General features: G+C 40.0%; 2 protein-coding genes across 6 annotated transcripts in view; one reads left to right on the top strand and one right to left on the bottom strand.

Annotated features, from left to right (window-relative positions):
- Positions 1 to 11,555, top strand: part of SEC24D (SEC24 homolog D, COPII coat complex component) — a 112,044-nt gene extending 100,489 nt beyond the window's left edge. The window contains exons 20-23 of one of the 2 annotated variants that reach the window (XM_060012929.1): positions 3,328 to 3,507; positions 5,778 to 5,969; positions 6,932 to 7,021; positions 10,189 to 11,555. In XM_060012929.1, coding sequence (XP_059868912.1) covers positions 3,328 to 3,507; positions 5,778 to 5,969; positions 6,932 to 7,021; positions 10,189 to 10,329 — 603 coding nt within the window. In that variant the 3' untranslated portion in view covers positions 10,330 to 11,555. The remainder of the gene's footprint in view (positions 1 to 3,327; positions 3,508 to 5,777; positions 5,970 to 6,931; positions 7,022 to 10,188) is intronic. The other variant, XM_060012930.1, reaches the window with a different exon arrangement.
- The window catches only part of METTL14 (methyltransferase 14, N6-adenosine-methyltransferase non-catalytic subunit), a 55,966-nt gene continuing 42,930 nt past the window's right edge, over positions 7,597 to 20,632 (bottom strand). For 2 of the 4 annotated variants that reach the window (XR_009519601.1, XR_009519604.1), the window contains one exon: positions 7,597 to 9,295. The gene's annotated coding sequence lies outside the window, so the exon portion shown is untranslated. The remainder of the gene's footprint in view (positions 9,296 to 20,632) is intronic. The other 2 variants (XR_009519602.1, XR_009519603.1) reach the window with 2 other exon arrangements.

Below are 20,632 nucleotides of genomic sequence, written 5' to 3'. Positions count from 1 at the left end.
GAATGGCTGGACTTCAGGTTCTCCTCAGAGAATGTAACTTCAAATTTGGTGGTTTTCCATAGTTCACTTGCAAGAAATAATTTCCATGGAGAAATTCGTAAAGGAATTGCACTGTTTTACTATAGAGCCCAGTTTCCTTGATCAAAGCAAGACTGTTAAGGACCTATATACCTGGATTATATGATACTGGACCTCAGGAGATATGCTTTTACTGAATTGCCAGGGTCAGGACTAGGCTGATGCAGAAGAGGTGCTTAAGGTGTAAAATTTAAGGAGACACCCACCTTGGGCTGGGGGGGGGGGGGCGGTCACAGGATAGATGCTGGGTTAAGACATATAATTAAAAACAACATTAAAACAAATTTTTAAGTTTACATAAGCAATGTAGATTCTTTTTCATTAAATCTAACAACTTACTGTTCTGAACTTAAATATATTACATCATATGGGAGTACACTGACTTTAAAAGGCAAGTCACATGAACTTAACTGCAAAGTAATCGTTTTTTTCATTACCACATCTGTTACTTCAAAACCCAAAGTGGAGAATTCTTCAAATTCAATTAAACTGTGGATTCATGAATTTCCACTCCTTCCTCACTCACACTTTTTCTCCCTGAGAATAATTTCATTATTTATGGAGAGGATCAAGGAGGTGGGGAAAGGTTTTAATTGCCGATCTGTTGCCACATTTTCTTCCCCACCTCAAAAACACTAAGACTGTCTCTCTGTTTTCTTTCACTCTAACTCCATTTTTCTTCTTTATAATAAAATTTCCTTCTTACCTCCTCTGTTCTCTTCCCCCTGCCCTCTATAATCCAGTCTCCTCTAATCAGATTTTTTAGTCCTGATAGTGTCATCATGGGCCTCTTTGTGGTTTTCAGGACAACAAATTTCTAAACTGTCTTAATATGACCTGATTAATGAGCAGCAACCAGTGAACTGCAAGACGATATTAAAAAACTGTACATATATGCTTCTCTATGGGAATCTAAGAACATTCTTAATCCATAACATCTAAGATGCCTAACTGGTAATTAGCCCCAAAATAGTATTGGAGCCACGTGGCTCTGGAATATGACCATGATCTGTGTCCTATACCTTTGGATAATATTTTTTTTCTTTTTTTTTTTTAATCCTAATTTTCCTTGGCTGAAAACATATTCCAGTACCATAGTTGTCAAATAAAAATACTTTACGCTAAACAAGTGAAAGAAGTCAGAGAAAGACAAATACCATATGGATCTCATTTGTATGTAGAATCTAAAAAACAAACAGAAACCAAGCTCATAGATACTGAGATCAGAATGGTGATTGCCAGAGGCCTGGGGGGTGGGGGGTGGGCAAAATGGTTGAAGGGGCTCAAAAGGTACAGACTTCCAGTTATAACATAAATAAGTCCTGGGGAAGTAATGTACAGCATGGGGACTGTAGATAATAACACTGAACTGCATATTTGATAGTTGCTAAGAGAGCAGGTGTCAACAGTTCTCATTACAAGAAAAGATTCTGTAATTTTGTACGGTGATGATATTAACTAGATTTATTGTGGTCACTATTTCACAGTATATACAAACATGAATTATCACGATATATACCTGAAACTAATATAATGTTGAACAGTGATTATTCCTCAACCTAAAAAAAGAAAAAAAATTTATGCTAGAGAGCAGATTACAAGAAGAGCTTTTCCTCATATGAGGAAACATAAATTTATTTAACTGTCTTTGGTTCTTTGAAAGGAGATAAAAGTTGAGAGGGAAAACTAACTACAAAGTAGGATTGTTCTGAAATATGTTTTCCTGAACCAGTGAAGTAAGTTCTGTTTACACATTCCTTAATAGATCATGAGAAGAGACCTGTGATAAAGGGATTTAAGTTGAGGAATAAATCCTTACAGAGCCCTGAGGAAAATTTCCTTTTTGGTATGGATTCTGAAAAGTATATATTCTTTTTCATCATTAAGATAGAAAGCTAAAAAGAAATCATGAATTTATAGACCAGATATTTCTATTTGCAGATTATCATTATCTCCTATATATACTTTTTTTTTTTGGATATTTCGTTGTCCATTGACCTACTGTTAAATGGAAGGAAGTGACACTCAGATCATTCGATCTTGATTCTTAGCCATATTTATAAAATTGAGTTGGGAAGAAGGTTAAACACACAGGCAAATTACTTGTAATTTTACAAATTACAAATTATTTGTAGTTTTTTTACCCATCAGGTTGTGTTTCTAGAACTGTTTAATTGTGTTATTATTTGGAGCGTCACTTTATGGTATGTACTTTGAGGCGGCTAGAATGAAGTCAGAATGAGGTCACGTGAGCCAAAGAGAGGATGGAGAGGAAGGTACAGGTGGATTATAAATGTAGAATAGAAAGAATTCATGTACTAATTGAAGGTAAAGAAAAAGTGAAATTAGGGTTCATCTGGTAGTTCTAGTATCTAAAATAGGAACCATAACAGGAAGAACATGTTTGTACGTTTGTGGAATTGTAGGAGTTTGAGTTTTCGTTAGCATACAGTAGTTACGCAGCTAATAAATTCATGAAGCACTTCCTGTTTTATTTTCTACATATGGTATTGCAATTTCCTTATTATGGTTTATCTTTTATATGTATATCATCCCCAGTAGACATTAGACATCTTGCATGTGGACTATGCCTCATTCCTCTGTAGATCCTTGATACTTTGATAGAACCTGTGACGTGGTGGCACTCATTCAATGTCTGATGAGTCTATGACTAACAGATGCATGAAGAGCAGAGAGGAAGAGATATCTCGTGGACAGTTGGAAATGCTGTTCTTGAACTCAAGAGGTAGAAGCTGGTGATACAGATTAGGAAATAACTTGTTTATTTCATTTTATTTAATAAACATGTATATGATACTATCTGTTTGGCACTATTGTAAGTGCTTCACAAATTAGAAATAATTTAATCCTCGTAACAACCCCATGATCATGAAGTAGAGGGGCTATTATTCCTTTTTTAGAAGAGAAAACCGGGGGAAAGAGAGGGTAAGGAATTTGCTCAGTGTCACACAGCAGATGAGAGGCAGCGCTGGGACGGCACTGCCGGCCGTGAGTTGTGCTGATAAGCACTACACCAAGCTGCTAGAGCACTAGAGAAAATAAAACCCCCTGCCGCGCTCTCAGTATCTACTCTGTGCCAGTGTCTGTGCTCTAGGTGCTTTACGTGGGTTACCATTTAATCCTCTCCACAATCTCAACAGCAAACCTTTCTATTTTACAGGTAAAGTGCTGCAGGTGTTGATTTTCGGTAAAGACCAAGCATCTGAAACTAATGTCTCTCTCTTCCAGCTTATTTTACCAGATTCCATGAAAGTACTGCCAGTGTACATGAACTGTTTGTTAAAAAACTGTGTGCTGCTCAGCAGACCAGAGATCTCAACGGATGAGCGGGCCTACCAGAGGCAGCTGGTCATGACCATGGGTGTGGCCGACTCTCAGCTTTTCTTCTACCCACAGCTTCGGCCAATAGTAAGCACACTGCGCTGGTGCATTTCCTAAGGAGTCTGGAAGGGAATCATATTTTGCCTTTTCCCATATGTTATGTCTGAAATATTTCGTTCTTAACAAGAAACTTACGAGTCACGTATGGCTTCACAACGCGTAGTGTGGGCCTGAGAGCCGGGGCTCTGGGCGAGCTGCGCATGCGCTTCAACCTGTGCTCAGGGTCCGTGTGGGTGGTGGGCGGACCTGAGGAGTTCTTCACGGAATCCTTCCGATGACTGCTTTTCCTTCCTCATTCCCAAATTGGTACTCTTCAGTTGAATAGGCAGGTTGAAAAGTGAGTCGACAAGTTGTTGAAGAAATCCAGCCTTACGGCATGAAAGGCAACTGATACGTGTGTATACGGGATTTCACGTGCACACGTTATCTGTTTTTTGACAGTATATGAATGTCTAAGTCACCACATTTAATCAGAATGGCTATGATTAGTCTTAAGCAAATGCTATCAGGGTTTACAAATCAACATATATTTGAGGCTACCTACACTGTACACGGAAGGAACTGTCCTTGTCCTCAGAGAGTTTACTTGGCAATGTATTCTACTTATTTAAAGGTAATCCTTGATGTCGTGAATGCCCTTGTACTCTCTGACTAGACTCCTTCCCCTGAGACCTAACAAGTTATAATTGAGGGATAAAAGGGGGGAAGGCTGATGGCTTATTTCTATCTCCTGTATCCAAACTCGTACCCAGGCCCTCAGTGCAATTGGAGAGTTAAATTAAGTTGGAAATAAAAAGCTATTGATCCTTTCAATCAATATGAATGTTAGATGTAAATTGTTAACAATTGATTTTCATATAAAATTGGATTATCAGCTATGTGCCAGAGAAACTAGAACTCTTAGGGACATGAACATCACCACTCCACTAAAATCACCTTGCTAAATCCAGTGGGCAGTGCTTCTCTTTTCTGACTTGTCCACAGCATCTGACAGTTTTCTCCCTCTGGAAACACCCTCTTTACTTGGTTTGTCCCAGTTTCTCTCCTGCTTCCTTTGCTAGTTTACCCTGTTTTCCCTGTTCAAGTACCCCAGAGCTCAGTCCAGGGAAGCTTCTCCTGTCTATCTACACTTAATCCCTTGGGGGGGTCTTACCTATGCTCTCAGCAACATTTCTATACTGATGGTTCCCAAGTTCCTATCTCCAGCAGTACCGCTGCCCTGAACCGTGGGCGTGTCTGTGCCTGTAGCCTCCCGAGCATCTCTCCGTGAGCGTGTTAACGGGCATCTTAAACTGAGTCCTGACTGGGCCTCCCAGGCCTGCTTCTCCTGCAGTCTTCCCCATCTCCATTTATCACCCCTCCCTCCTTCCAGTTCTTCAGGACCAGCGTCCTGCAGTCACCCATGGCTGCTTTCTTCCTCATCCACCCCATCTCATCCATCAGCAAACATGTCAGCTCTCCTTTCCAAGATTATCCAGAGGCTGACCACTTTTCACCCCCATATGTCACCACCCAGACTCAAGCATAATCACCTCTCCTGTGGACCACGGCAATCCCTCCTAACAAGTCTCCTTGCTTGCCCCTCCAGTCTGTTTTTGGCACAGAAGTTAGAGTGATCCTGTTAAAATAATTGTCAGTTCACGTCCCTCCGCTACTCAGAACACTCCAGGATTTCGCATTTCAGTAAAAGCCAAAGTTCTTACTGCCCTGGCCCAGTGCTGCCTGTGCTACTCTGCCCTCCCTTCTGTCTGACTCATCTTATTACTCTCCCCTTTCTCACTCCACTCCAGCCACACTGGCCTCCTTGCTTGAACATCCCAGATAAGCTCTTGCCTCAGGACCTCTGCACCAGCTGTTCCCTCCATCTGAATGCTCTTCCCCAGATATCCCCATGGCCCTCCACTCATGCCCTCAGGTCTTTACTCAAAAGTTATCTTTTCAACAAGCCTTCCTGGGCTCCCCTATTTAAAACTGTAACACTGCCACCGTGGACGTGCCCTATCCCACTTTCCTGCTTCTTTTCTTCATAACTCTTAACACCACCTAAATTTCTATATATTTAACTTAGATTATTTGTTGTCTCTTCTTCCCTCCAGAAAATGGTTAGCTGTACAAGGCAGGGATTATTGTCTAATGACTAGTAGGATAGTAGTAGATAGGACTAGTAGAGAGTAGGAACTCATTAAATATGTACTGGAAGGAAGGGAAGAAAGGAGGGAGGGAGGGAGGGGAAAAGAGAGGAAGGAAGGAAGGGAAGAAAGAGGGAGTTTCTAACTCTCTTGCCTTTGCCTGCATAGCACACATTAGATGTCAAGAGTACAACATTACCTGCTGCTATTCGTTGCTCTGAGAGCCGTCTTTCAGAAGAAGGAATATTCCTATTGGCTAATGGTGTGAACATGTTCTTATGGTTGGGAGTAAGTAGCCCACCAGAACTCATCCAAGGAATATTTAACGTGCCATCTTTTGCACATGTCAACACAGATATAGTAAGTATATTTTTTCTTTGTTTTGTAGTAATATACAAATCCTTAGTTGCTTTCTTTTTAGAGGCAGTTGGCACTTTGAGACATACATATGAAGTATACTTATGTGTTTTTTTTAAATAAAAAGATCTTAATAGTCTTAATGTCAAAGAATACACAGAGGGAGTGGAATGTGAATATAAGTAATGAATTTCCTGCTTTTTTTTTTTTTTAACAACTCCTATGAAAAATATTGGCCATGATCTTTCCCTGAGACTTGTGACTTTGTGGTAAAATGTTCTAATTCACTTTTTCAATGGCTAACTCAAAGATGATCTATTAGCTCTTGGTGTCTTCTTGCTTAGAAGTAAGCATTAGCATTTTACTGTCTTAATGGAGGAAATCTAAGTCCAGATCTTTCACATCGCCCAGGGGCCACATGCAGCTGGGTGTTATCTTTTGTTCACCATGAACCAGATTTCAGGGAAATCTAAGAGGCCACATTCCCTTTGAGAAATCACATTTGGTGGTTTATTTTAATGTTGAAACAGTGGTATTTGGATAGCATTTTCCAAATGGGGTAATGCCTCAGGGTCCTGCAACTGATCCGCTGAAGGAATAAAGTGTGTCCTTTTCTCACACAACATAGCCTTGAAATATCCATCTTGCAAAGGGATTAAAGACATCCTTTGTAAAAAAACATAACACCCTTTGTGTCATTTCAGTGATATACATGTGTCAAGTTCCAGGGAAGGATTTTTATTTTCAAAAGAGAGTTCATTGGTGGAAATGCATGCTGATACATATGAATAATTTTTAGTACATTTTTTCATATTTTTGGTTTTTAGGTAAATGAACTAAGCCAAGAGTTCAGTATATGGTTTAGAAAGATGTTTTTTAACTTTAACATTCTAGTAATCTCATTCTGCTTCTATCTAAATGTCAGAAATTGTACTGAAACTTAAACTTGAATTTCTTAAATTTAGACATCATTGCCTGAGCTGGGAAACCCATACTCACAAACACTCAGAATGATAATGGGTATTATCCAACAAAAGCGGCCATATTCAATGAAGGTAAGAATGAGATTTTATTTTTTCCCTTTTTCAAGTCTTTTTAAAAAAATTTCCTTACAAACTTTTAAAATGCATGTCCTATATTTTTATAACATGATTTTTTGATAGAAAACTCACATTAACCTCTAAGTATATCTACCTACTTGTCAATCACAAACATAAAAATAAACAGCTATCACTATGGGTTAACCATGGGTCATCTTACTAAGTATTAACTTAGAAACAATTGATAATATTAACAGGCTTTGAAATGATTTTTCCATCAGTGCTTAAAATTACTTAGAACATTTGTTATATTTGGATTTTATAATTTTTGATTTATTATCTCTGAAAAGTTTTGCTATTCTAGTCCGTCTAAGGACTCCTTTTTGAGTTTGAGGAGGAGTTTAAAATGTCTGTATCTCAGGAAAATTATGCCTTGTCGCTAAATCCCATGTACTCGCCTCTGTCTTCCTTCTCAAGCTCAATATTAGAATCTCCTGGAGTTTGGAATGTACAGATGACAGTGGTCTATTACTGTACTACTTCCTGCAGAGGTACAGGACACTCACCTGAAGGCAGGCCTATATAGGATATTATGGGGCTATTTTTCCCCTGAAACATAAATGTGATATCAGTTTACGTCAACATTCTTTACCATTGATACTCACGCATGCAAACATCAACTTTGGGTAGAACTTAGGAAATTTGAACTAATATAGAGCTTTATAATCTCTATGATCTCTGGAAAGGACAACCTTTCCAGAACTGTTTTTACATCACTACTTGGGTTCAGTTTTAGGACAGGACCTAGAGATGGCAGAGAAGGTTCAAAATAAACATGTTCTTCACTCTCTGAACACCCTGGAGACATGTAATGAAATCTTAGGGTCTTATGAAACACAAATTGAAGACCGCTGGTACTCAGAATGCACAGCAAGGATGATCCACCTTTGTCCCAGCAGCAGCAACTGCATCTCCACAGTTGACCCCATTTGCAGAGAAGAGGCCAAACTAAACATGGGGATCATCCTTGTGCTCAGTAGCCCCTCCTTCCAGGGGGAAAAAAAACCCTTTCCTCTCCTCTGCTTTCTCCCACCTGCTCCAGTAACTCCTTATCAAGGTCATGTCAGCTTTGGTTACTAAAATATCTGGGGTAAGCTCTAAATATGATATGTAAATAAAATATAAGCAATTGTGTAATAAAATAATTTTAGCTTGAATGCTTAATCAGATTTTTTTATGTACCAGTGGCAAACTTATCTGTTGTTTGTAAAATCCTTGACATTTTCAGGGTATCATCTGAAAATCCCCTTGAGGAGAAGACCACTAGCATGTCAAGACAGCATATCCCACACTTCTATAAATGCAATTCCCTGAGACCTTCCACCAACAAGTGCTGGGTGGTCCAACTTTGTAGAGACTCAAATGGTAGAGCAGGATATTAATTACTTTACCTTATAGTTGAGTTTCCCCCAAGGCCGAAATTCATTCCCCATTCTATTTCCCACTTCACATGATGGCCAGATGCATTCATCAGAGAAGGTTTTACAGTGAGTACCACATGAAAACCAAAATGTTGAGGTTTTGGACCCACAATGAGGCTGGACCCACACTGCTGTTGCCGATAATGGACAATGGCAGAGGTCTTAGTGTTACCTGGTGAAAGGTGGAGAAAACACAAGAAAAGAGAAAACTGCCTTGGTTTCAGGCTCACCAGGATGCACATCTTAAACTCCTTTGGAGATGTTTCCATGAAGGGGTTCGTTTCTTTCCCCATGTCAGAGTGGAATATGACTATCCACACAGCTGTTCCAGTGTCAGCTCCCAGGGCTTGGCACTAACAGGCCAAGACATCACACGTGTCCATATCCACATAGAATTAGCTGGCTTGTAATGGTAGCAGCAGTTGTTATATTATTATTATTAGTTCAGGGTTGGTTCAGAGTTTATCAGCCTAAGGCCCTGGCCAAAATAACACAAAGGAAAAAAAGCAAGCCATGTTGACAACATTATTCTACTTGATTAAAAAAAAAAGCCTATATAAAGCAGCAGTAGGGAGGGCTGGGCCCTCCCAGCCAATATGTAACAAACCTTCCTCGCTGCAGCTGGCGTGAAGCTAGTAGCTGCAGGCCCTTTGGGTGATTCCGCACATGAAAGGAAGTAAGATGATGTCCTGGCTCTTCTGAATTATACAGGAGGCAGGTGGAGACAGTGATTTGCATGTGTGGCTCCATTAACCACGCTCATGGCTCAACAGATATCAAATTCGTTCTGATTATCTGCTCTGAATTCCTGAAACAGGAGTGAGTAAGGAGGCAGTAAGTAGAAGGGCTCAGAGTATTCATGACGGACTACCCTCTTCTGGGTTTCTTCTCCACGTGCCTCTTCCTCTAGAGCAGCATCGTCCAATAATGTAAGCTGCACATGCAATTCTATACTTGGTAGTAGCCACAATTCAAATGTAAAAAATCCATTTTGATAACAGATTTTATTAATCTGGTATATCCAAAATATTATCATTTCCACATGTAATCAGTGTAAAAATTGTTCTGAATATTTTTGAAGAATTAATTTATTAATTTTAGTGGTTGAAGAACTTTACATTTTCTCTTTCATCCACTTCCTTTGCACCTACACTGCCTAATTCAGATCCTGATCATCTCCCACCTAGATGCTTCCGACTGCTTCCTGTCTGGTTTCCCTCATCTCCCCAGTGCATTCTAGGCACCATAACCAGTTCTTAAACACCTTCACTGGATCACATTCCCTACAAAAACCCAAAGGCATTACCTCCCATTGCCTCTCAGAAGTGTGGGCTAGTTTACATACCAGGCAGGACTGTGTCTTTTGTATGTGGTCCCCGCATGGAATGCTAGCTCGGCCCCCACCTCCTTAAGGAAATCCCACCCTGTCCTTTAAGGTTCGGTACAGTCACTACATTGTGAAGCCTTTCCCGTAGCACTCGGCTTATGTTTCATTGTTGCCACTTACAATTAATTGTATGTCTTGGTTTTTGTGGTTTTGGGGTTATTGCCTCTCTCCACTCTGGATAATAGGCACTTTCCTATCATCCTCCAAGGCCTCACAGACAGTGGACATTATGTAATTTTGGTGAAATTGAAGGATACAAAATTTAGCCACATTCAGAAAATGTTTATAACCAGCTAACTTGTTTTTTTTCCTAGCTCACGATAGTAAAGCAGCGAGAACAGCCAGAAATGGTTTTCCGACAGTTCCTGGTAGAAGACAAAGGACTTTATGGAGGATCATCCTATGTGGATTTCCTTTGCTGTGTTCACAAGGAGATCTGTCAGCTGCTTAATTAATTGAAACTTCTCTATTGTTAATACTGCATTTCTAAGGAGATAATCTCCTTCTTGGTGCCTAATTCTCCTGACAATAACAGGCTAGTTTTGATTTCTTACTCATTTTCAGAATAGCTTTCCAAGACGGCATTTAGAACTACAGCTTTGGTGCTCAGGTATAAAGCCAATGAAGGTACAATTGTACCTTAAAGGGAACAGTCTATTTCTGATTGCACAATTTTTACCTGTTAAAACTGATGCAGTTTGCATTTCTTGAAAGGCATAGTTTACAGAACTGTAAACATCCTCAATTTTCTTTCTTTGTGCTAGACATATAAATTATTTTTCAAAATGTATAGATTTGGAGTAAAAAGTTTTGGTTCCTCTCCCATTTGCAGTGAGGAAAAAAACAACTTTTTACATTATGCTTAATTTTTTTAAAACCATGTAACCCCATTGAACACATTTTTCAACTTAAAGTTTGCATAGCAGACTTTTAAATAACCTTGGAATCTATTTGGTAGAACAATTTGTGTTCTATATTTTTTTCATAATTATATGTTATGTATGTTAAAACTATTTTCCAGTTGTCATTTTATCTGTAAAACTGTCTTTATCAATATTCTTAATGGTTCCCTGTACAATTTTGATGGTTTCTACCTGTATATAATGGATCTTAACCAGGTCAATAAATCACTTCATATGCTCTTACTCAGCAGACAGAATTCATTATTTAGGTATTTTGAGATTTTAAAAAGAAATAAGGGTAGTAGTTAAAGCGTCTTGGAAAACATTGTTTGGATGGATCACTAAAAACTAAATATTTTGGGGGGGGAGTTGAGGAGAATTAGGTAAATAAATAAATATAAGCAATGTCAGAGACAGTGTACTTGAGAAAGGCAATTTAAAAGTTCTCCAATATGTGGGGCTTCCCTGGTGGCCGAGTGGTTAAGAACCCATCTGCCAATGCAGGGGACACGGGTTCGAGCCTTGGCCTGGGAAGATCCCACATGCCACGGAGCAGCTATGCCCGTGCACCACAACTACTGAGCCTGCACTCTACAGCCCACGTGCCACAACTACTGAGCCCGCGAGCCACAACTACTGAAGCCCGTACGCCTAGAGCCCGTGCTCTGCAACAAGAGAAGCCACCGCAATGAGAAGCCCACACACTACACTGAAGAGTAGCCCCCACTCACCACAACTACAGAAAAACCCACGCGCAGCAACGAAGACCCAATGCAGCCAAAAATAAAAATAAATTTATTTAAAAAAAAAAGAAATGTAGGTTTGTCAACATGAACGTTCAGTGGGATGAGTCCTTTTTTACAAGGACTGCCTGCCTGTCAAGTAAGTATAGCGATGATCCCACTCCACTCTGAGGTGAGTGTTCAGTTCTAGGCACCATACAATGTGTGAAACAGAAGCCCAGACCACATTCCTTAATTCACTTGAAGACAGTCTAATGAATCAGATCAGCCAAGATGGCAGAGTAGAAAGATCCTGAACTCACCACCTCTCACATGCACAACAAAAACACTATTTGCAGAACAACCATTGATGCAAAAACACAGAACCTACCAGGAAAGATATACAACTAAAGATAAAAAGGAACCACAGGGAGATGGGTAGGAGGGGCGGAGTCATGATACAAACAAGTCTCATAACTCCAGGTGGGCAACCCACAAATCGGAGAATAATTACAATTGCAGAGTTTCTCCCAAAGGAGTGAGAGGTCTGAGCCTCATGTCGGGCTCCCCAGCCCAGGAGTCCTGGACTGGGAAGATGAGCCCCCAGAGCATTTGATTTTGAAGGCCAGTGGGGCTTACTTTCAGGAGTCCCAGAGGGCTGAGGAAATAGTAACTCCACTCTCTAAGAGTGCACACAAAACCTCACCTGCTCCGGGACCCAGGGCAGAAGCAGTAATTTGATAGGAGCCTGGGTTAGGCCTACTTGCTGATCTTGAAAAGTCTCCCAGAGAGGCAGGAGGCATCTGCAGCTCCCCTGGAGACACAGACACTGGTGGCAGTCATTTTGGGGCGCTTGTTCTACCAGGTGGACACTGGTGCTGGCAAGTGCCATTTTGGAACCATCCCTCTAGCTTATCAGCCTCAGGACCCAGCCCTGCCCCACTCAACAGCCTGTGGGTGCCAGTGCTGGGATGCCTCAGGTCAAGTAACTAACTGCATGGGAACACAGGCCCACCCACAGGGAGACAGGCTGATTGAAGACCCTCTGTGCAAAGCCCTGCCACCACAGGGCTCAGGGCCCAGCCCTACACAGCAGACCACAGGCAATAGCCCTGGGACAGCCCAGGGCTCTCCAGCCAGAGACCCCAGGACCCAGCCCTATCCACCAGAGGGCAGACACCAGCCAAAAGAAAACCGCAGCTCTACATACCTGGCCCACCCACTACCAAGCTAACAGAAGCTTCAGGATCCCCCAGACCCCACACCCAACTGTGTCAGGAACCAGCCCCAACCCCCAGCCATCTGACACCAGCTCTGGGACACCTGGGCCCTGCATCCAGACTCCAGGACCTGTTTCTGCCCTCCAGTAGGCCAGCACTAGCCCCAGGAGCTGGCTTTACCGACCAGTGGGTGGGCAAATGTGCACGGGGTCTCCTGGACCCTGACTCCACCCACCAGTGAGCCAGCATTAGCCACAGGGCCCCTGGGGTTCTGCAGTCAGTCACCTTGTGACCCAGACCTGGGCTAGGAAAAGGTAAAACAATTGAAATTTCTTTCTCAGACTCATCAAGAAAAAAGAGGGCCCAAATCAATAAAATCAAACACAAAATTAGTTACAACCAACACCACAGAAATACATAGGATCATAAGAGATTACTAAGGACAACTATATGCCAATACAATGGACAACTTAGAAGAAATGGACAAATTCCTAAAAAAGTACAGTCTCCCATGGCTGAACTAGGAAGAAACAGAAAACATGAACAGACCAATTACCAGTAATGAAATTGAATCAGTAATATTAAAAAAAAAAAAAAAAAAAAACAACTCCTAACAAAGAAAAGTTCAGGACCAAATGACTTCTCAGGTGAATTCTACCAAAGGTTCAGATAAGAGTTAACGCCTATCCTTCTAAAACTATTCCAAAAAGTTGCAGAGGAAGGAACACTTCCAAACTTACTCTATGAGGCCAGCATCACCCTGATACCAAAACCAGATGAAAATATCAAAAAAAGGAAATTACAGGCCAATGTCACTGATGAACATAGATGCAAAAATCCTCAACAAAATATTGGCGAACCAAATCCAACAATAAATTAAAAGGATAATATACCATGATCAAGTGGGATTTATTCCAAGGATACAAAGATTTTTCAATATCCACAAATCAATCAGTGTGATACTCCACATTAACAAACTGAAGAATAAAAACCACGTGATCATCTCAACAGATGCAGAAAAAGCTTTAGACGAAATTCAACATCCATTTATGATAAAAACTCTCCAGAAAGTGGGCAAAGAGGGAACATACCTCAACAAAATAAAAGCCATATATGACAAGCTCGCAGCTAACATCATACTCAACAATGAAAAGCTGAAAGCATTTCCTCTAATATCAGGAACTCTTGTGTGCCCACTCTTACCACTTTCATTCAACAGCGCTGGAAGTCATAGCCACATCAATCAGACAAGAAAAAGAAAGAAAAGAAATCCAAATTGGAAAGGAAGCAGTAAAACTGTCACTGTTTGCAGATATCACACTATAGGAAGAAAATCCTAAAGATGTCACAAAAAAACTACTAGAGCTCATCAATGAATTCAGTAAAGTTGGAGGGTACAAAATTAATACAGAGAAATCTGTTGCATTTCTATATACTAATAACAAACAGAAAGAGAAATTAAGGAAATAATACCATTTACAATCGCATCAAAAAGAATAAAATACCTAGGAATAAACCTACCTAAGACATGTACTTGGAAATCTATAAGACACTGACGAAAGAAATTAAGGACAACACAAACAGATGGAAAGATATACTGTGTTCATGGGTTGGAAGAATTAATATTGTTAAAATGACTATACTACCTGGGGCAATCTACAGGTTCAGTGCAATCCCTATCAAAATACCAAGGGCATTTTTCACAGAAGTAGAGCAAATAATTTTAAAATTTGTATGGAAACACAAAAGACTCCAAAGAGCCCAAACAATCTTGAGAAAGAAGAAAAGAACTGGAGGAATTATGGTCCCTTACTTCAGACTATACTACAAAGCTACAGTAGTCAAAACAGTACAGTACTGGCACAAAAACAGACACATAGCAATGGAACAAAGCAGCCCAGAAATAAACCCACACACTTATGCAATTAATCTATGACAAAGTAGGCAAAAATATACAATGAGGAAAAGACGATCTTTTCAATAATGCTGAGAAAACAAGACAGCTACATGTAAAAGAATGAAATGAGAACATTCTTTAACACCATATACAAAAATAAACTCAAAATGTATTACACAGCTAAATGTAAGACCAGAAACCATAAATCTCCTAGAAGAAAACATACGCAGAATGCTTTTTGACATAAATTGTAGCAATACATTTTTGTATCTGTCTCCTGAAGTAAAGGAAATAAAAGCAAAAACACAAATGGGACCTAATTAAATTTAAAAGCTTTTGCACAGCAAAGGAAACCATAAACAAAACGAAAAGACAACTACTGAACGGCAGAAAATATTTGCAAATGATATAACCGATAAGGGATTAACATACAAAATGTATAAACAGCTCATACAACATCAAAAAAACAAACAACCCAGGACTTCCCTGGTGGTACAGTGGTTACAAATCCACCTGCCAATGCAGAAGACACAGGTTCAACCCCTGGTCTGGGAAGATCCCACACACCGTGGAGCAACTAAGCCCATGCGCCACAACTACTGAGCCTGCACTCTAGAGCCCGCAAGCCACAACTACTGAGCCCGAGTGTCACAACTACTGAAGCCCACGTGCCTAGAGCCTGTGCTCCACAACAAGCCAGCACAATGAGAAGCCTGCACACCTCAACAAAGAGTAGCCCCCACTCGCCACAACTAGAGAAAGCCTCTGCACAGCAACAAAGACCCAATGTAACCAAAAATAAATAAATAAATTTTTAAAAAAAACTAAAAAAATGGGAAGAAGACCTGAATAGACATTTTTCCAAGACATACAGATGGCCAACAGGCACATGAAAAGACGCTCAACATCATTAATCGTCAGAGAAATGCAAATCAAAACCACAATGAGATATCACACCTGTTAGAGTGGCTAGCCTCATAAACAAGACAAAAAAACAACCCTCAGAATGGGAGAAAATATTTGCCAATGAAACGACAAAGGATTAATCTCCAAAATATACAAACAGCTCATGCAGCTCAATATCAATAAAACAAACAATCCAGTTAAAAAGTGGGTGGAAGACCTAAATAGACATTTCACCAAGGAAGATATACAGATGGCCAAAGACACATGAAAAGGTGCTCAACATCACTATTAGAGAAATGCAAATCAAAACTACAATGAGGTATCACCTCACACCAGTCAGAATAGCCATTATCAAAAAATCTACAAATAGTAAATACTGGAGAGAGGGTGTGGAGAAAAGGGAACCCTCTTGCACTGTTGGTGGGAATGTAAATTGATACAGCCACTATGGAGAACAGTATGGAGATTCCTTAAAAAAATAAAAATAGAGCTACCATACGACCCAGTAATCCCACTACCGGGCGTATACCCTGAAAAAACCATAATTCGAAAAGAGTCATGTACCACAATGTTCATTGAAGCACTATTTATAATAGCCAGGACATGGAAGCAACCTAAGTGTCCATCAACAGATGAATGCATAAAGAAGGTGTGACACATATATACAGTGGAATATTAGCCATAAAAAGGAACGAAATTGAGTTATTTGTAGTGAGGTGGATGGACCTAGAGTCTGTCATACAGAGTGAAGTAAGTCAGAGAAAAACAAATACCATGTGCTAACACATATATATGGAATTAAAAAAAAAAATGGTACTGATGAGCCTAGTTGCCGGGCAGGAATAAAGAGGCAGACATAGAGAATGGACTTGAGGACGTGGGGTGGGAGGGGGAAGCTTGGGCGAAGTGAGAGTAGCATCGACATATATACACTACCAAATGTAAAACAGTTAGGTGGTGGGAAGCAGCAGCATAGCATAGGGAGATCGGCTCGGTGCTTTGTGATGACCTAGAGGGGTGGGATAGGGAGGATGGGAGGGAGGCTCAAGAGGGAGGGGATATGGGGACATATGTATGCATATGTCTGATTTGCTTTGTTGTGCAACAGAAAATAGCACAGTATTGTGAAGCAATTATACTCCAATAAAGATTTAAAAAAAAAAAGAATGGCTAGCATCGAAAAGGGCACAACAAATGTTGACGAGGATGTGAAGAAAAGGGAACCCTTGTACACTGCTGGTGGGAATGTACATTGGTGCAGCCAATGTGGAAAACTAAAACTAAAAATAGAACTACCATATGACCCAGCAATTCCACTCCTGGGTACATATCTGGAAAAAACAAAAACACTAAGTTGAAAAGATACATGCACCCCAATGTACACAGCAGCATTATTTACAACAGCCAAGATAAGGAAGCAACCTAAGTGTCCATCAACAGATGAATAGGTAAAGATGTGGAATACATATACGATGAAATACTACTCAGCAATAAAAAGAAAACGAAATTTTGCCATTTGCAACAACATAGATGGACTTGGAAGGTATTATGCTTAGTGAAATAAGTCAGAGAAGATAAACACTGTATGTTATCACTTACATGTAGAATCTAAAAATTAAAACAAGCTAGTAAATATAACAAAAAAGAAAGACTCACAGATATAGAGAACTAGTGGTTACCAGTGGGTAAAGGGAATGGGGGGAGAGCAAGGTAGGGGTAGGGCATTAACAGGTACAAACTACTACATATAAAATAAACTACAAGGATATACTGTACAACACAGGGAATATAGCCAATATTTCATAATAACTATAAGTGGGGTACAACTTTAAAAAAAATAAAAAGATAGTCTAATGACTGCCCTGTGTGTTCCCAAGGGTACAGAAATAGAACCAATAAATAGAAGTGACAAGGTGCTGCTCAACTGAAAGAAGAACCTAAGTAATTAGGTGCTCAAAGAATGTGCTGTTCAAAGAGGCAGTATGTTCTCACTTAACAAATATTTATTTCACACCTGCTATGTGCCAGGCACTATGCCCTCTACTGGGGAGACAGACAACAGTAAGCAGCACAAACCAAATCCCTGCCATCTCTACAATTAAAGTTTCATAAATGTCATGACATGCTATATATATATTGTATGTATATGTATTCCTGATATGCAAATATATATGTAGCATATATACTAGGGATATCTGACCTAGTCTAGCTAGGGGGCAGGGTGTAGTCAGTAAAGATTTCACAGTAGTTACACTGAAGCTGGGACCTGGAAAATTTAGTAGACATTAGCCAGGTCATTGGGAGTATTGGTAAATATTCCAGAAGAGGGAAAAATATGCATGAAGGCCCCGAGTAAGAGAGGGCATATATTACCCTTTCAATAAACTTAAAGGATTTTAAGTTTAAAGTTGACTGGAACTTACTAAGGAGAAAAAAAGTGGCAAAAGATAAAACTGAGTGAGTCCTAGTCAAGGGGGAGTTTGGACTTAAGCCTAAAGGCAAACTGGAGACATTCAGTGACTTCAGCAAGAGTGAAAATATCACACTCTAGGAAGATCACTTCGGGGGTGTAAGGTGGCAGAACTAGAAGCAGAGAGCCCATTTAGGCGGCTCTCAGAGTAGTCCATTGAGGATACATGTGGTGGCCTGAACTAAAATAAGGGTACCTGACAGAGGGGGACAGGGAGGAATTGGAGTTAGTGAGGGAAAAGGAAGTGTCTGAAAATGATTTCTGCTTTGGGCAGCTAGGTAGACAGTGAGACCATTCCCTAAGAAACTGGAGTTGAAGCAGATTGTGCATATGTGTGTGTGTCTCTCTGTGTGTAAGGGGTAAGGGGCAGTAGTTCACATCTGTACATGCTGAGGTCCCTTGTAAGCTATGCAAGTGAGATCAACTATATAACCTAAATATATGGGGTCTGAGGCTCAGGAGAGAACTCTGGGCTGGAAATTTGCAAGCCACCTACATATAGAGGGGAAAAAAAGCTACACAAATGGATGAAAAAAACAGGGCAATACTGTAGTGAGAGCACAGCAAATCCTTGACAGAGTGAAACAGAAACCTGAAGAGACTGGGGAGGAAGCGCCAGAGAAGTAAGAAGAAAAACCTGGCGAGAGGATGTCACAAAGCCAAGGGAAAAGAGGGGTGCAGGCAGGGTGGGCAGCCAAGTTGCAGGCTTCCCAAAGGCAAGCTAAGACTAAAACATGTTGAAATTAGTAAAAAGGTCATGGGGAATTGGTGAGAGCAGTTTTACTGGGTCAACGAGCTTAAATGCTAGATTGGAATAGCTTGAGAAATGGGGGGCAGAATGGCGGCAACTCAAGAAGGGGATGAGGGGGGTCACAGACAGAAGGGAGGATTTTGTTGTTTAGGACGGGCAGGGATGATTTGACATTTAAATGCTGGTGGAGAGTCCAGTATTATGCTGGAAAAAAAAATAGTGGCAGTACTCTTTCATTCTTCAACTCTAAAGAATGTTGAAGATTGAAAACAGAAAAAAACAAAACCAATCAAACAAACAAAACCCTTAGAAGAACAAGACTTGGAGGACAGAAGGGAACATAATACAGAGTACAAATGGAGAGATTCGATTTCAATGGTAGAAGAACCCAATATATAATGGAACTGCTCCAGTGAATCCTGAATGAGCACTTGCCAAAAATGGTGTGAGTGCTGACCCATGGTGTTTTGAAACAGTCACACCTTCCCCCAAACCTTGAGAGGCACTAGAACATAATGGCTAAGAGCATGAGCTCCAGAACCGACCACACAGATTTCTATACCAGCTCTACCACACAGCTGTGTGATACAGGTGAATTAGAAACCTTTCTGTGCCTCGGTTTCCTACTCGGTTGTTCAAGGATTAGGTTAATAAGTGTAAAAGGTTTAGAACAGTCCCTGGCACAATGTGGCACCCAGGCATCACAGTTCATTGCCGTTATTATTTTATTAGGTTTTTAAATTAAACTTGCTAAGGATCATGAAAAGTAGGACTAATCGGACTCCTACATGCCATGAGAATCTTAATTTATATCCTTAAAACCAAGCATCTTTAAATGCTATAGAAGGATCCAGTTAAAAGATGGTTTCAGAGATTTCACTTCCTAGAAATCTAACCTAATGACAGTAGGTTGAGAATTAGGAACAGTATATTAGTCTTTTTTGTAATGTTGTCAGATGGAAACATGGTTCTCTATTAATGTAATAATGAGGAGTAAGGATCAAAATTTACATCATGTTCAAGGATAATCTGAAATTGAACTTCAGCTCCTCTAGGAGGCATTACACACTATAGTGTCTGAAAGCTTCCAAAAAGCTTCGTCAGTAATCTTCCAGAGAAGACAATTCTTTGGGGAGAATTAAATGTGTGATTTATAATTGCTGAAAACCTAAGATGTAATACTGAATAACCTGGATAAAAAGGAAAAAAAATCTTAATTGAAAAGGCAAGAGAAATCCCCTAGTCATCATCTCTAACAGATGTTTTCTGGCCTCTGCTTGAAAAAAAAAGTGATGAGAAGCTTACTCCTTCCCAAGCAGCCATTTATGAACAGTTCTGTTAGAAAATCATACTTAGCAGACTGTTTTAATGAAATATCCCCTTTTTGTGCAAACTGTCTTTTGAGGGCACAGGTGAATTCTTCTTCCACCTGATGGCAGTTTTCAGATAGTTCAAAGGCTATCACGTATCCCTATCATGTCCCTTGTCCAGGCCAAACTCTCCCAATTCCCAAAGTATGTCCTCATGAACATAATTTCCAGAGCCATTGTCATCCCAACTTAATACAATAAAATCCAGTTTTAAATCACATAAAGAACAAACTCAATTTGGGAAGCAAAATGACTAATGTCTAGTTTAGGGAACTATCATTATAATAGTGACTGCAGATCCAATCCCACTAGTATGACTTGTGCAAGAATTTCTAGGGTGTACTTTTTATTTTCATGACATTTAAAAAAATTGTTACCAGTTATAAACACACAGCTCTTTTACGATAAGAATTTTCAATTTTAAGACCTTTTACAGAATAAGACTTTGAAGTCAGTATTTTTCAAACTGAGGTATCCTCTGGGTCCATGGAAAACTGTTTCTTTGGAAACATATTAATGT

This window comes from Delphinus delphis, chromosome 5 (genome assembly GCF_949987515.2).
Source record: "Delphinus delphis chromosome 5, mDelDel1.2, whole genome shotgun sequence".
NCBI classification, from domain to species: domain Eukaryota; kingdom Metazoa; phylum Chordata; class Mammalia; order Artiodactyla; family Delphinidae; genus Delphinus; species Delphinus delphis.
The sequence above is the reverse complement of the archived record's forward strand: the minus strand, read 5'-3'. Positions and strand labels throughout refer to the sequence as shown.